Source organism: Drosophila rhopaloa, unplaced genomic scaffold, assembly GCF_018152115.1.
Source record: "Drosophila rhopaloa isolate 14029-0021.01 unplaced genomic scaffold, ASM1815211v1 contig_150, whole genome shotgun sequence".
Lineage (NCBI taxonomy): Eukaryota > Metazoa > Arthropoda > Insecta > Diptera > Drosophilidae > Drosophila > Drosophila rhopaloa.
Genome location: NW_025335029.1, coordinates 2,726,065 through 2,742,265, shown reverse-complemented (window position 1 = coordinate 2,742,265; position 16,201 = coordinate 2,726,065). Strand labels below are relative to the sequence as shown.

General features: G+C 41.6%; 2 protein-coding genes across 4 annotated transcripts; one reads left to right on the top strand and one right to left on the bottom strand.

Moving 5' to 3' along the window:
• Positions 1-96: 96 nt before the first annotated feature.
• Positions 97-6,298, bottom strand: LOC108047792 (allatostatins MIP). Its single transcript, XM_044456707.1, has 2 exons — positions 6,033-6,298; positions 97-1,221 (listed from the first exon to the last, which is right to left on the bottom strand). The coding sequence occupies exon 2, from the start codon at positions 1,217-1,219 to the stop codon at positions 572-574; it is 648 nt and encodes a 215-aa protein (XP_044312642.1). The 5' UTR covers positions 1,220-1,221; positions 6,033-6,298; the 3' UTR covers positions 97-571.
• A 2,652-nt stretch (positions 6,299-8,950) lies between these two features.
• On the top strand, positions 8,951-14,309 carry LOC108049408. Of its 3 annotated transcripts, XM_017130587.2 has the most exons (7): positions 8,951-9,134; positions 9,198-9,624; positions 9,682-9,932; positions 9,992-10,585; positions 10,640-11,456; positions 11,575-12,182; positions 12,244-12,433. In XM_017130587.2, the coding sequence occupies exons 1-7, from the start codon at positions 9,048-9,050 to the stop codon at positions 12,307-12,309; spliced, it is 2,850 nt and encodes a 949-aa protein (XP_016986076.2). In that variant the 5' UTR covers positions 8,951-9,047; the 3' UTR covers positions 12,310-12,433. The 3 variants fall into 3 exon arrangements, with proteins under 3 accessions (XP_016986076.2, XP_016986073.2, XP_016986074.2); XM_017130584.2 differs by having other exon boundaries at positions 11,575-14,309; XM_017130585.2 differs by having other exon boundaries at positions 9,106-9,134; positions 9,227-9,624; positions 11,575-14,309.
• The last annotated feature ends 1,892 nt before the right edge of the window (positions 14,310-16,201 follow it).

Sequence of the window (16,201 nt, the reverse complement as noted above, 5' to 3'; positions counted from 1 at the left end):
AATTATTTATTAAGGTTTCTACTTTTTGTTAATACGATTTAATATTAATTTTGAATTAAGCCAGTTCCATCCCACTCAAATCAATACCCAACTACATTACTTTCAACGTATTTTTATTTAGTATTGATAGTAGCCATTTGGTAGGTATTGATGTATATTTAGGTATAAATGTATATGCACAATTCATTAACTTAGTTAACTCTTCTAAATTAAAGCGGTATTGTTCCGAAAGATCCTCTTGTATACTTGGAGACTAGGTGCTAGGGTGGATATCCATACATAGTTGACTAGACATACGATATAATGCGTATAATACTGGATGATCGAGACGGCGATCCGCTAGATTCGATAGACTTGCGAGCCCTTTCATACATTTTCGGAATTGACTTTCAGTGGTCCGGGATCGGGATCGGTATTGGGATCGGATTCCCGGACAACCACCTCCTGCGACATGGACACTGAGAACGGAACCCCTCCGCGGAGGGAACACACATGCTATATACGGTTAGATACAGGTGGATTAGTTAGTCTGGTTAATGGTTAGTCTGTGTGACGGCGATTCTCGGGGGGATTAGTTGCTGGGCAACTGGGAGCGCTTGCCCCAGCCGCCGTGCAGCTTCTGCCACTGGTCACGCTTGCCCCACATGCCCTTCAGGTTGTTCCATGTGGGCTCGCGCTTGCCCCAGGCGCCCCTGAACTTGTTCCAGCCCTGCGCCTGCCTCCTCTTGCCCCAGGCCACGTTCATGCTCTTCCAGGCCCGCTTCTCCACGTCCGGTTCGCCACCGAGCTCGTCCAGATCCTCGCCAGACTGCGATTGCTGCTGGAGCTGTTGCTGCCGTTGCTGTTGCTGCTGTTGCTGTGCCGTCTGTCCACTGGCCAATCGCTCGAAGGTGTCCCAATCGATGGTGTTGGTGCCGTCGGTGATTACCAGCGGCACAAAGTGTCCGGTCATGTAGATGTCCGGATCCCCCGAATCTCCGGCGGAAGACCGCTTGCCCCACGAACTCTGCAGCGACTGCCAGGCGCGCTTGTTGTTGTTGTACAGGTCGCTCTCGCTAAGTTGATCCAGTACCACCTGCTCGGATAGTCCGCCGCCTCCTGGTTCATTGGAGGCGGCACTGGCGACACCGCCGCTGGTCACCAGACTGCCGCAGGCGCTGCCCAGGATCAGGAGCACCAGCAGGAATCCGTACGTCCTCCGCGTCTTCGTGTGAGCCATCACTGTGGAAACGCGGAATTCAAAGGCGGAACATTTAGTGAGCGGAAGCCAAAATTAAGCAATGCAGTCGGAGAAAAATGAGTGTGCAGGAATTAACAATTATATATATTTTTATACCTTTCAAAATTGCACCAGGACATACCCTATAAATATATATATTCTTGATTCAGGATTTTTGAAATTTTATATTATATATTAATCCTTATTTGTATCGTGAAATATTGTTTTCGAATAGTTAAAATAAAAGATTTGCCTAACTTTTTGGATATTTTTTGTATATGTATTTTGTATAAGGAAAATGTTTTAAAGGAAATTACTTATCCAATACCATATATTGATAGGAAATCAAACTTATGGTATTTTAAAGTTACAAAGTATGGGACTTTCTATGGCTTTCAGTTAGCATTGAAAGGAATAAACCTAATAGATACATTTATGATTATCGGAAATGCCGTAACTTTAGTGTTTTAAATAAATTTATGGTTTAAAAACTCCTTTATAAACTTATAGAATACAAACCAAACCCAAAGTTATCTTACCATACTTGATTTATTTTATTAAATTTGTATTAATCCTTATTTGTATTGTGAAATATTATAACTTGTTTTCGAATAGTTTAATTAAAGGATTTGCCACAAAAATATTAATTTAAAAAAAACCCAAACCTTTAACTTAAATACACTACTTACCATACTTTATTTAAATCGTTTTAAACCCTTTTAAAATATTTAAGATATTATGCATTTCATTAAAAAAACAATTTTTTTGTTACCAATGATAATATTTTTTTCTTTGATTGTTTGATTTTCTCAACTTTATTTAAAGGTTACTTGTTATTGTCACTTTCATTAACAGAAAAAACACACTTAAGGATAATTTATTTGATTGTCTGACTGCACTAAAATAAACTGGCATTCAAGTACATTACACTGTACACTGTACTATTTGTCTTTGAAATAATGCTTACCAAACCATTTCTTTAAAACCGAATTATTCCGATGTTAACAAAAATGAAACAGTTATATACAAAATGTTTGTTTGGAAAGATAATTAAATTAATCGAATAAATATATATACTTTTTTCATAAAAATATTGCAAAAATGTTTTATAAATTGCACGAAAATTTTTCTATGGATGTAAATTTCTTCTTACCAATAAAAAAAATTTATAAATGTTGCATAACACAAAAATAACCAAAAGAAACATTAAATAGGCGATGACATTTTTTAAATAAACAAAACAATTGGCCATGTTCTGCAATTAAATACATCAATCGATATGAAAAACGAAAATTCTTTTTAAAATTCTATTGTAGTGTAAATCAAATAAAAGGCGAACTAAATTGCTTGCAGTGCAAAGGTGTAAATATGAATGAATAAATGCCTGGCGAAAGACTGATCCTGAGGAGGAAAGCAGAACCGCACTCGCGGAATGCTCAATTAAGCCGCTGCCGACGCCACTCGACTGCTCCCTGGGGGTCCTTGGCAGTTCGTCCTGGAGCGGGGTCCTGCAGCGAGTCCTGCGGCAATCATTTCCGCCCGCGCCACCGAATTACGGGAACACGCGCCAGAACAACAGTGCGGGGAACAAGCGTAGCGATTTAGCTAAATAACCTCTCTAATTGAAAGCGGTGGGGGCTGTTGAGTGGGCCTGAATACCTCGGAATGGGTGGCCCACCTCCGGCAGGATGGCTGAGGTCATGCCGTCTGTCGACCGCTGCGTTAAAAGGCAGAAGCAGCGCATAACAGTTACAATTTATGGCCTATTAATGTCCCTCCCGGAGGTAGCAACCGGCGGGGAGTGGGCATTCCAGGGGGCACTTGGAATGCCAGTAGGCTTGGCAAAAAACAATGGGGTGGGGTTGGAGTAGCAAAAAGCCAAAGCAGCGAATGATTGGCAACTGGAGCTGGAATCGCAGTCGATAATGATGCCTTAAACGTTAATATGCTGCCCCACAGTCAAGATTATGGCCCTGTTTACGCATTGGCTTAAGTGCCTTGCGATTGCACTTGCGGCCACTCGAGAGACTAGACAAAAGCCAGAGGAAAATTCACGGAAAACTGCGTGTGGGTGTGGATGTGAGTGGAAAACCAGAATTTGTTTGCACTTCCTGCCAAAGTAGTTTTTCCTATGCGTTCGCATGTGCTTGGCACAACCATATTGATTTGCATACACTGCGGCATTAGCTGTCAACTGAGCCACAACATCCTGCTTAAAGGACACTCCAAGGAAGCGGAAGCGACAGTGTATTATGCAGGAATTATGTATTCATTATTGCGAGTTCTAAGAGATGCCATAAGTCGTTTTAAACCAGTGCGATAACGCAAATATTAAATCATTTATTAAAGTTATTTGGTAATTTATTATATAAAATTTCAATATAACCTATTTAACGTGCTAATTTTAATATGTCATCGTTGACAATAAGTCGTCTAAAACCTACAAAACGGTTGCGATAATATACGAATTTAATTTTTTCCTTAATTTGTTGGTTATTTGAAATAAAATACTGTAATTAGTGTGCAATGTGCCATAATTGTTCGTAACACATTAAATTAAATTATTATAAATTGTATATAAAACATAAAAAGGAATTTTGAAAAATAATATATTCAAGTTCTGAATTTCTATTAAAAAATATCTAAAATCAAAAATTTGTTTAAGACCCACAGAACGATTGCGGTAAAATGACAATTTAATCCTTTATTAAAGTTATGTTATTTCGTAGGTCGAATATTAGATACTCATTTTTTAGCAAGGGAACCTTATTTAGTGATTATCGACGTTTTGTAAGTGTTGGCATATCTTTAAATACATTTTATTTTTACATTTAATAAATAAAATGGATTATTATTAAAGAAAATTTGTAAGCCACTTTAAACAAAAATTAAATGTCTTCAGATTGGCAATCTTTTTTGCCTTAAGGACTTTGATTATTAAAGCAAGGATAAAAGACTAAACTAAAGTAATGTTTAACAATACAAGCAAAGTCTAAAAACGTTCGTTTAGGTAAGTTCCAAAAAGTATTCGTAATGAGCAAATCTAAGCCCTTAACTGCCTGACTTCCATTTGAATTATCACATTTGCCGTAATCCCCGTCAGATTTTATGGTCATGGTGGGCGCCAACATGGACGGTCATCAGTCGGGAATCAACTATTCAAAGCCCAGCAAAAGCAGTGGTATCTAATCTGGAATTTCTGGGAGGTCGCCTGATTAAATGGCCGCCCGCTTGGATTGCCATTGGCCGACTAATTGAGAAGCGTCGGCGGTGGGCCAACCCGTTGCGGGATATGGATATGGACTCCCAAATGATGACTCCCGACTCATGACTCCCGACTCCCGACTTCTACTACTCCTGACTGATTGTCCGAGTGCGGAGTTGGCCGCCTTTTTCCGGCTTAGCTGGACTTAATTTGTGCGCTTGTCGTTGATTGATTGACGCCGCCCAGATGAAAGTTTTAGCGGCTTTACGCCAAATTATAATATATAGCCACCGCGATGATAGAGCACGCATCGAATTTTATGTCCTCGTTGGAAGAGGCCAGGCAAACGTGCCGGGTCAACTTGTAATTGAAATTAACTGAAAATATTTATGGGCCTTGTGGCTGACATTCCACCGAATTTGGTAGTTGACTCGTTCTGCTCCATTATTAATTTGCCAGCCTGTTGCAGAATAATTCATGTGGTGTCAGGAAGCAGCAGCTACAGGATAGCAGGTCCTTGTGCCAACTCCTTCAAGTGCGGCAAACAAATTTTCGCGCCAAAATTAAACAGCTCGCTGCGAATCGAATTTGCCTACTTCACGAGTTTTTCTTACGTCTCGATAAATAGCTAACGCAAATATTTGCCAAAGGATGGCATTTGCCAATAAGTATTTTGTTTAAATAGGTTTCCTACCGGCACCCACGCTCAAGGACTCGTCGCCTGTTGCCACTGAATGGAAATCTTCTCGGGGACATGGACATTAACGAAAATTCGTAAATAAACAAAATATCCGCAAAAGAGTAAATATATTGCTCGTCTCAAGCAGGTTAGCCATGGGTTCCACTTACTCCCACTTCAATTTTGTGGGTTTGTTTGGCGAAGGAGTTCTGCATAATTTGACAATATTTCGCAAATAAATTTACGCTGATGAGCCTTTGGAATTTTCGAGCAGCGGTCTATTTTTAAAAATTTTAAATTTAATATTTGGAGCGAAATTGCTCAATCGCGTCATTGGGTTTTAATGAATAGTTGATAAGGGCTATTGTTAAATTTTTCACAAGGCCGAAGTTCAAAAAAATTAATGGAAATTTAGAAATCATGCATAAAAAAATAAATCCAAAGCAAACTGACTTGAATTCACAGAATTTAGTTTTAGGCACCTACACACATTTAATATTATTCTTAAAGACTATAATACTAGTCATTTTAATATTTTCTTTAATAAATTAGTTCTAATTTTTAGTAACATAAAATTTTTTCCATTAACTGTATATACGATCAATTTAACACAACTTCATTTTTTAAACTAACTCGTATTGATTCAGTAGGCATTTAAATTAAAAAAGAAAATAAATATATATTGTAACTTACTAACAACTTAAAACATGTCCTACTACTTTAGAAATAAATTAAGAACTGTAACACTGTTTTGCTTTAATTTTTTTTATAAAAACCGATTTAAAAATTTACGAAGGACCGCAATAAAAATGGTTTTTACAGGCAAAAGCTTTTGTAATTTGGTAACCACAAGAGTTTATTTTGGAAATTCATTTCCTGGGCCACCAAATCAAATTACGAGCATATTGAATATCGAACCGACCACTCACCTGAGTATATTTCTGTCCGATTTTCGTGTGAGTTATGTTGTGCGACCAGCGGAAACTGCGGCCAAGGTTTTACAATTTTATTTTGAGTTTTTTTTTTTTTGCTCTGTCTTTTATGCAATTTTTTCACATGAAATAGAGTTTATAAGTGAATTTACGGGCACGACTGGAATTCAATTAGCGCTCTCACTTGACCCGTGTGAAACTGATTTCGTGGAGCGATAGAGGGTCGATGGTGAGGGTCCTTGCCAGGATGTGCGCAAACCTGTTGATCAACCGCTAATGATACGCAGACCGGCGCGGCGGTCCCTTATAAATCAAAACGGAAGCGAACCGCCAACCGAACGTCCACGAAGGCTACTTCGTGTGTGGTGTGTGTGTGTATGGTGTGGGTGAGAGTGTGTGGTGTGTGTGAACAGGACTGCCGGCTGCGCACGCACACAATGGCAGGGGGATATCCGCTTGTCGCCGTTTGTGCAACGGAAGTGGCCGAAAAGTGTGTTGCCTACTTAGTGGGGCGAATGTGTGTGTAAGTGAGTGTGGGTGAGTGAGTGAGGGGAAGCCCCTCGTTGAGGGCACACATGCGCGATTGTTTATTTACCCCCTCTTAGTCTTCACCCCCGAATCCCGACTAGCCGACTGCCTATTGTCGATCCCCTGGGGAAACCGAGCCTTGGACTCATTCAAATTCAGGTACACGTTCGCGCCCTCCTTGCGGCATTTAAAATTAAACACTCCACACTTACAATGGAGCAAATGGAACGACTGACGCCATATTGCATATTGCATTTCTTTGTCACCGGGTGGCAATTGACCAGACACAAATACGATTCCCGCCACATCCACCTCCACCTTGCGACACATGCGACTCCGACTCCGAGGACTCCCCGCCAGGTCCTAAACATCCGAACGGGAACCCTTTTAGTGCTTCATGAATATTTATGGCGACACAACACAGCGCCTTCTCTGTTTTGGTGCTAAAAAATGAAGGAAAAAAGAGCTCCTTCAATTACAAGAGTCGCCCCAAAGATGTCAAGTGGGAGTGTGTATCGCTTTCTATGGGGCACATCAACAGGTTTTCATTTGCGGCCATTTGATGGCACGCCGAATAAACGATGATGGGAATATTTATGACACTGCTCTGCCGGTGCGTATAATGAATGGGCCATGAGACCCCGACCCCCTCGCATGTGGCCGCCCTCGCCCACCATCCTGGCGATAAGCTACGTAGTTACTAATTGATTTGGCCACTGATAAATCGCTGTAGACTCTCAACGCCGGTTGACAGCTACATGTGTCCGTTCCCCCGCAACACGGAAAAAATTATAATTGGTTATTGAATTTTTAGTTGGAGAAAAAGAAATCATTAGATAAATCTGTTATTTGTTAAAATAGCTTTCAGATTTAAATAATATTAATGTTTTCATTACATTAATTTTACATTTTAAATGTGTTTATTTAATTTATTTTAATAATACTATAAAAATAACCAATCATGAAATTTTAAGTTTTTATATCATATTTGTTTGTTACTAAAAAATATATTTTATTAAAATGAGTTGTTCTCATTATAAACTAAAAATATTTATATTACTCAAAACCAAAAAAAAATACCTTTTTATATACAAATTTTATAAAGTTAATTATTTATTAAGACAAGGATAATTCTATTAGCAATTCAACCGAAAAGGTATATATTCCAAATGCATTGTAATAAGTTTTGTTGTAAAGATGATTAGTTTTTCTCAGTGCACTCGATGGCAGACGAGTGCAGCAGCAGCAGCAGGAGCAGCAAACGATTGTAAATCATTCCATTTACGTGTCTGGCCTAATTGCAGGCATCCGACGGAGACCTTTGAGCGATCCATTTGGTACGTCACCACTAATGTTTCATTTCCATGGTGACAAAATGAATTAAGTGGGTTCGTCTTCAAGGCGGAACTAGGGCCGCACAATTGAAAAGTGCACCGAAGCCCCGCCCTGACCAAACGCCTTCGCCTTTCTTCCGAACACCACATTTGTATGGGAATCCCCTGGCGCTCTCATTGTGAAGATGATGTAGCTGGCTCTGTTGGCAGCTAATAATAATTTGTTTGCACTTTGCATATGCCATCTGGCCAACAAAGGGCAGGCTCAGACTGCGAGAAAGTCATGGGGAACACAATATCCTGGGGGTCAAGGCAAAACTTAAATATTGTACAAAAGTAACATCAAAGCAAAACTTAAATTATTGTACAAATTCAATGAGACATTTGTTAAAAAACCGCGCCAACTATGTTTTTTTTTAGTAGATGTGTAAATGATTAGAATGTTATTGCCTTTTACTTCTGATGGACATATAAATTTTTTATATTTTCATTTAACGCAGAGCTCCTCAAGAAAAGACATTGCTCCCTTTTTTCCTCATTTTATTCTGATACTAAAACTTTTAGAACTTAACATTTATGAAGTAAGCCAAAAAAAAGGTGTCAAAAATAAAATTCACAATAATTATGTTAATTAATTTGAATGAGCTTAAGTTAATAAAAAAACCCTTCTGAACGGGCTGAACTTGAGACGACCGTACATTGAAGATATATAATTTTGGATATGTTAAACAATTATGATATCAAATTTTGTGAAAAATAAACTATATTTACATTAGGCAAACGAAACATTATATATTTTAAATAAATTGTACTATTTTTAAGGAACATTTTACGGAGTAGACTTAAAAAAAAAAAACTTTAGTATTTTACGTGTTAATTATATCTAATATATGAAACTTAAATTTACCGCCAAAATGCTGTCTGACAAAAGCTGAAAGACATGCCTGTCGGCACATATCTCAGAAACCAGTGGCTTTAAAACTTTTTAGAGATGGAATATTATCGATATTAACGCTCATTTGAATACTATCGATGCGCTTAATATAATCATCTCATCCCTGATTCCTGGGCAAACGAAACAAAAATAATTAAGCCGGCTGACAAAAATAGTAGACCTTTCACCGGGCTGTCATGGTATAAACACTGCAAAATGGAAATAATATTGCCCCAGGAAGCGCACGATGCGAAAAAGTTCCTGGATTGCGCGGAGAAGGTGGACTACGATGAGTTCTCGGCGGTGAGAAATTGCGTCGCGCACTCCCCTTTAACTTGTTTTTAAGGGTAAAATCCATATTTTCAGAAAATGTTTATATTCTGCAACGCCCACAGCGACGTGGATGTATTCGAGCTGATGGGCAACGACCGTCTGTCGCAGTTGATATACGGATGGGAGGTGTGCCACCTGCCCACTCGCGAACCCGAGTCCTTAAAGGATCCCGCACTGCGTCACATCGTCCAGGTTCTGGCGCACCATTCGCTGCAGATGTGGTTCAGCCAGGAGTGGAACACCTGCACCGAGGGCCTCAAGCACCTGCTGCTGTACAGCCTCACCAAGGCGGTGCCAGCGTTCTTCCAGATCCCCGACCTGGCCAAAATTGACTGGGCATACATCCTGCAATTCCAGGCAAAACCCTGGAAAATCGCTTACCTACAGCAGCTGTTTCTCAGCCTGAAACTTAACAAACACCATGCCATAGAACACACGGTGCCTGTGGCAGCGGGAGAAGGTTGGTCATTCTAATTTTCCATCCAAGATTACTCCTAATCCCCGTCTTTTCCTCTAGATATCGCTTTTCTGATGCAGGAAGGCCTCTGCCTAATACTCCTGCGACTCATGCAGCTCTTCAATGCAGGCAACTTTGAGGCTGTAAAACAGCTGTCTCTTCGCATGCTAGCCGCTTGGTTGAAAGCCCACGAAAATGCCCCATTTGAGTCCTTTAAACAGGATCAAAAATCCATTACCCTTGTGGCGCATCTGTACCTCTTGACCATATTCGTAAGAGATGAAAACCGCGGCTATGTAATTGATAATTTGGTGAGAAATTAAAAATACACAACATTTTAAACCTATTTCATCATAAAACATCCCCTCAGATGTACAACATTCGTTTTTATGTCCAGAGCATGCAGGAAGCTTCGGTCTCCCAAGACATTAACTTCACGCCAGCTCGTCTAATTGCCCAGATCTGTGTGCGCCTGCAGCTCGGCAAGAATGGCTTCTTCGAGCAGATTGGTTTCAAGAAATTCAAGCTCAACCTCGTCACCTCTTTTGCCGTCATGCTGGAGGCCTACTCCAGTTATGTACTGGGCAACCTCTTGATGGAGCTCCAGGGCCTCAACGAGCACGATTTCTTGGAGCACTTGCCGCAGTTCAAGGTTCTTATGTATCGCTATGTGGAGGAGCGAGAGAACAGCGAGAGTTTTCTCCTAGAAGAGCTGAAGAAGATGGAGAACCAGCGGAACAGCCACTTTCAACCACAGGTGGTGGAACTTAATCTTAACTACCAGCAGCAGATATGCAAGGGCAATCGGGCCAGTAATATTGGCAACTACAAGAACTGTGACGACGATGAGAAACCACTGCCGGAGGCGGACGAAGAGCAGGACCGACAGATAGATCCAGTGTTTCAAAATGTGCCAAATAACGAGGAGGTTTTAACCTTTGTCTACAAACTGCTGGCCGAGCGGGTAAGTTCAGGGACCTACCGACTACAACAAATTGACTAATAATATTTATTTCAGAACTTTTCCGGCTGGAAGTTTGCCAAGATTGCGCTGCTGCTTAAGATTATTGGCCAGCAACTGAATGCCATAGAAATATGGCGCTACCACCCCGGTCTGACGATTGATTTCATGCTCAATTTGGAACAGAAGATGTCGGCGAACTATGCCGACTTGGCAAAAGTCTTCTCCGACCACGGGTTCATGGAGGCAGAGTTCTGGCTGACTGCTTTCTATCTCCATCCGATGACCTTAAATTACAATGAGGTCAGACGGTGTTCGCGCATTAAGAAAAAGCGCCAGGAGGAGGACAACTGGCCGCCAGCTGCGGCATCTCACGGCGTCAAATACGAGTTGCTTAGTTCCACCATTGATGTCGATGAGATTGTAACCATAACAAACCATAACGCCCCAGTGGCTGACTACGATCCCATTTACAAATCTCTGCAGGCGCTACGGCTTCCCCGCAGCATGATCAAGGATCTTCTGACAGTGGTCTTCCAGCCGCGAAACAAGCGCTACTCCTGGGCTCTGGACTGGCACACGCTGCACGAGCGATGTCACGCTTTGCTTAAAAGCCAGGACCTGAAAAACAAGTTCGTGGCTCTCAACATGGCCGAGGCAGGGGATCACTTGGAGTTTCTGCAGATTGACTATGCCAAGTACAGGGATCGACCGCAGTTGGACTACGGCACCATCGAGGAGGGCTACGAAAATGCGGCAAATCTGCCGGAGCCTGAGGAGGAACCAGAACCGGCACCTGTGGTGGATGAAGAAGATGTAAAATCTACACAGCAGAAAAAGCGGAGACCCGCAAGGCGCAAGTTCTGGGATGAGGGTGAGCAATCTTATCGTTTACTTTATTATTTGTATGAGTAAAGTCTATATATAGTTCATTTTTATATTTGTAGAATATCTATAGTAGTGAATATTATTAATTTAAAATCCCCTTGTAGTGTTCTCGGAAGACGAGGAGGAGGCTGCCTCAAGCGATTCAGAGCCCTACTACACAGGCAATGGCCGCCGGACTAGGATAAGAGCCGCAGCCATGGTGGCCAATGCCATGTTATCCGACATGGATCGCAGTATGCGCGGTGGCCGGCGATCGAGCTCACGAGCCTCATCAGAGACATCAGACCCACAGCCAGACCACGATGCGCAGCCAGTGACCAAAGTCGAATCGCCACAGCCACCGTCCCCAAAAGAATCAGCTGCCAGTGATGAGAAGCGAACGATTGGTGATCTGATGGAGGCACGGACGAAATTTAGCAACGAAACCGGCGGATTCAAAGCCTTCGCCGACATCTGGAGCTTTGAGAAGGAAGAGCTCCAGAACGTGGCCAGCGAGGGCAATAACCTGATGGAGTGCAGCTCAATGCTTAGCAAGTTCAAGAATTTAAAGAACCTTAAGATGACGGCAGCGGCGAAGGAGCCCGTTCAGCCAGATCCACCGCCATTAGCAAGGATAGTTCGCACAGGATCGGAAACTGAGAGTGTGAATTCTGACACCTCAACAATGGCTACGCTCGACTTCAATGAGGATACCTGCGACGATTCCCCTGGTGTAAGTAAAGAGCTAACGCCTTCGCCGCCATCCAAATCAGATTTAACCATGGAGAATGAAGTGTTGCAGCCCGCCGAACAGAGTGAGCCGCAGCTGGTCGAGATGCCCCTGGAAACTAAACAGATGAAGCAGAAGCCCATGGAAAGGGAGCCCGTTAAAACTGGACAGAAGATTGACGACCATGTGGAAACTAGGCAGGTAAAAGATAAGCCCTTCGAAACTGTGCAGCTATTAGGAGAGGCCCATGAAACTAGACAACGAAATGAAGAGGTCCTGAAAACTAGGCAGCTTAAAGAGAAGATCATGGAAACAAGAGAGCTAAAAGAGGTTCCGGAAACTAAACTATTGACAAAAGAGCCAAAACAGGTTACCTCTGAACTCTTAGAAACTGGACAGGTAACCAATCAGCTAGCAGGAAAACATCCAGGAACTAGGCAGCGAAAGGAGGAAATCATTAACCTGGCGCACGTAGAAAAAGTGCAGTTACCGAAAATAGTGCCAACGGCCACAGTTATCGTGGAAAATAAACAACTAACAAGAATAGTAAAAAATAAACAGCTTGCCGGAAAAGTGGGAACGTCTACAGGAACCGACACAGAAACTGACACTGCCGAAGAGACCTTGCGGTATGAACAGGAACCGGAGTGCAAGCGGTTGAAAGTGGACCCAATTGAAGTCGCATTCCATCCGAATCCTTTATTAGGCGAAAGCGCGGAACAAGAGAGGCAACGCCTTATCCACGAGTGTCTGACCCGTCCGGCCCAAGTGTGCTTGAATTTGCTGACACCCCAGGACATTGAGAAGCTACGAGGAGTTCGAGTGCGTATTAAGCGCACTAACTTGGTGGACTACTATCGCGAGCAGACAGGACGCATGCAAAGGAGAATCCTGCTCAATCAGAGCCGCTCCCAAACCGAAGATAGCAATGCATCATCGCTCAGCTACGATGTCCGCAAACATGGAAAGAGGCGCTTCAAGAAGTTTGTTCACATTACATCGGACTCGCCGGCGCCTTCGTCATCGTCCACGCCATCGCCACGCATAATGGAGGCAAAGCCGATATTCAAGCACATAACATCCGACTCGTCCACGGATCTGGAGGATGTGCCGCACGCGGGCTCCACCATGAGGAGACGAGGACGCGGCAGAGGTCGAGGACGAGGCGGTCCACGGTGTAGGACACAACAAATTTCGCGTCGGACACCCTCTTATCCGGCAGATGTAATCGAGCTGTCCTCGGACTCGCTGTCCTCCAGCTCACCGGTGCCAGGAGGCAACCATGCCATGATTCACTTCACCCAGGTGATGGAGATGGACCCGCTGTACGAGGAGGAAATCGTTCCCTTCTAGCACGTTGTTGACAAGTCGACCAGACTTCTGGGCCGCAGGCGAGGCGCTACGTGCTCGGAACGAATGCAGGCGAGGGGTTGCACAGAGGTTGAGCAGAGCGAGAAGATGGAAAGGCAGGGGGAAAATCGAAAAAGGAGCATAGCTGGGAAAATCGAGTTTGTCTCGCTTGTTAGAATGCAATTAGCCCGAGGCACATTCGGTATTTGCTTTGGCTAGCACAGAACCAGGATTCTGATGAAATTATGTACATGTACATCTGTTTGTCCAAGTCCCCGGCTCGGGCATTGTATTTCCGTTTTTATTTGGACTGTGACGACGCCCGCGGGCCGATAAAAAACAACTCTCGTCGAGTCCTGGGCAACGCTCAATGGAAAAAGCAAACGCATCCGCTCTTCAATTAACTAGCTAATTGATATGCATTGTGGTTCTAAAAAACCAAATTAGCTACACGCGTCAGAGGAGCTCTTGAATATGGATGACGACGCTGGCGACACGTGGCTGTTGGTGTGAATTTTGGTGGCAATATATATATCACTAACTAATGGGTTGGGATGGAAAGAATGGGCAGGGAATGATACGCATTAGGATTAGTACTGTTTAAAACATTAATAAATTTACAATTATAATTAAGCATAAACTCTATATTTATCTTAAATGTACTTTCTAAGTTTATATTGTATCAAAATTATTTAATAATGTAAAACCACTTATGTTTCGTTTTTGACTCAAAAATTGTTTAAAATAATAAACAAATAAAAAATCATATTTTTTGATTGTTAAAAAACTTGGCCATAATTAAAAGAATTTTTATTATACATTGGCACCTGGTTTCCGTATCTTATTCCATTAATTGAAACTTAAAATGGAGGCGACACTACAGAACGTGAGGCGAGTCGAAATCTGTCATTCTGTATGTTTATTAACAATTTACTTGTTCTGTTTCTTTGTCTGCAAAGGCAGATTAAGTTTAAAAACCATGACTTAAAAAATAATTTCATATGCAGCTTTGGTGATCAGTTGTATAGCTATCTTGTAGGATCAATATTTCCCAATTACTTTTTATTTTTTAATATTTAATTACTTTTTAGTTGTAATTACCGATTTGTAGATATACATATATGGCAGATACAAACATCTTTTCTAACCCAATTTGATTGCATTTTGGTTAGAAGGGATTTATTTTACACTGCGATTAATGTAATGCTTTCATTATAAGGAAAAATAAGATTAATAATTATTTTGATTGTATTATTACAAAATTTAAGGTCTTATAAAATCTTAAGGACATTAAATATTTGTTCAAGGGGAGCACTTAATTAATGGCCATTAGGCAGCAATCGGTAGTTCATAAATCCGTAATAAAGCATATTATCAAATTAGCCCCCGTGACACCCTCAAGTCCTCGCTCGTGCTGGCAATTTGCGACGATTGCCGCATATCATAATAAATCCGCACGTGGCACCCGTCGGCCACTTGAAACTGCAACTTCGATCTCCTTCAACAGCCTGGCCGCAGATAGGACTTCCTCATCGGCACACTTGGCCACTTCAGCAGCCGTTAAGACCACGGCACGTGCCAACGCCTGGCCTCCGGATCAGGAGGATGGGCAGGAGGAGTAAGAGCTTCTGGCCGACTACACATGTTGCGTTTTCGGAAGTGGCGGCCCGTATCCTGGCCACGTGCCTCTAACCCGTTTAGCGACAGGCGTAAGCCCCAAACGATTATTGTGGTTTAGTGGCGAAAAGCGAAAGAGTTGCGAGTAATTGAATCGTTTGAATAGCAATCGCATTAAGCGCACGTAAGTTCTATGTTGCGATAAAATAAAAATAACATTTATTTGGCCACGAAATCTATATACTCTAAATAGATGTTAGATGTATAAACTTTATAAACTTTAGATGATAAACTTTATCAATAAAAGGTATACCAACATTAACTAAATGTCTGTGCTATAAATAGATATTAATAAAATACTGTTGGTAAAAGCTAAATCTAATTAAATTTAAATGTAATTAATTTTATTTTGTGTTAATATTAGTTATTTTAAATACACCTTAAAAATTAACTGCGTTAAACAATTAGGTTGTATATTTTCGGGGACGTTTTTTAAGGAAAATCTATTCGCAATTCAATTTTTAAAATCAAGTTTTTCATATTTAAAGTTATTACAAAGCTGACATACAGATATACTAGACATTATTTTGTTATTTGTTCAATATTTCATTGTCAAATATTTTAGCTCATAAAAAATGCCTTAGAAAAATCTTTTTTTATTCATTTAAGATTGATTCTTCTAATGAACATTTGCGACCGTTTTGTATGGTAAAAATAGATAAATATAATTTTAAAAAAATTGTTATTCACAGCGAAATACTTTCACTACCACTTGCCTTAACATTAACGTTTGATATTTAAATAACCCCAAGAAAGGGTATGGAAAACAGTTAAGAACTTTGATGATGCCGTCGGCGACATCACTGATCCTCGGACTCAGACATCCTTCCTATTGGCTTAGAGAACGCCGCTCGCCAGCAGAGCGTGAAGAATGCTTGTGTTTTGACTGGTAGCGCTGCCTGCAGAACGAATCTCCATCTCCACGAAGTGCACCCCGCTCCCGTTCCCGCTCCCGTTCCTCTCCCGTTCCTCTCCCTCTCCCTCTCCCGCTCCCG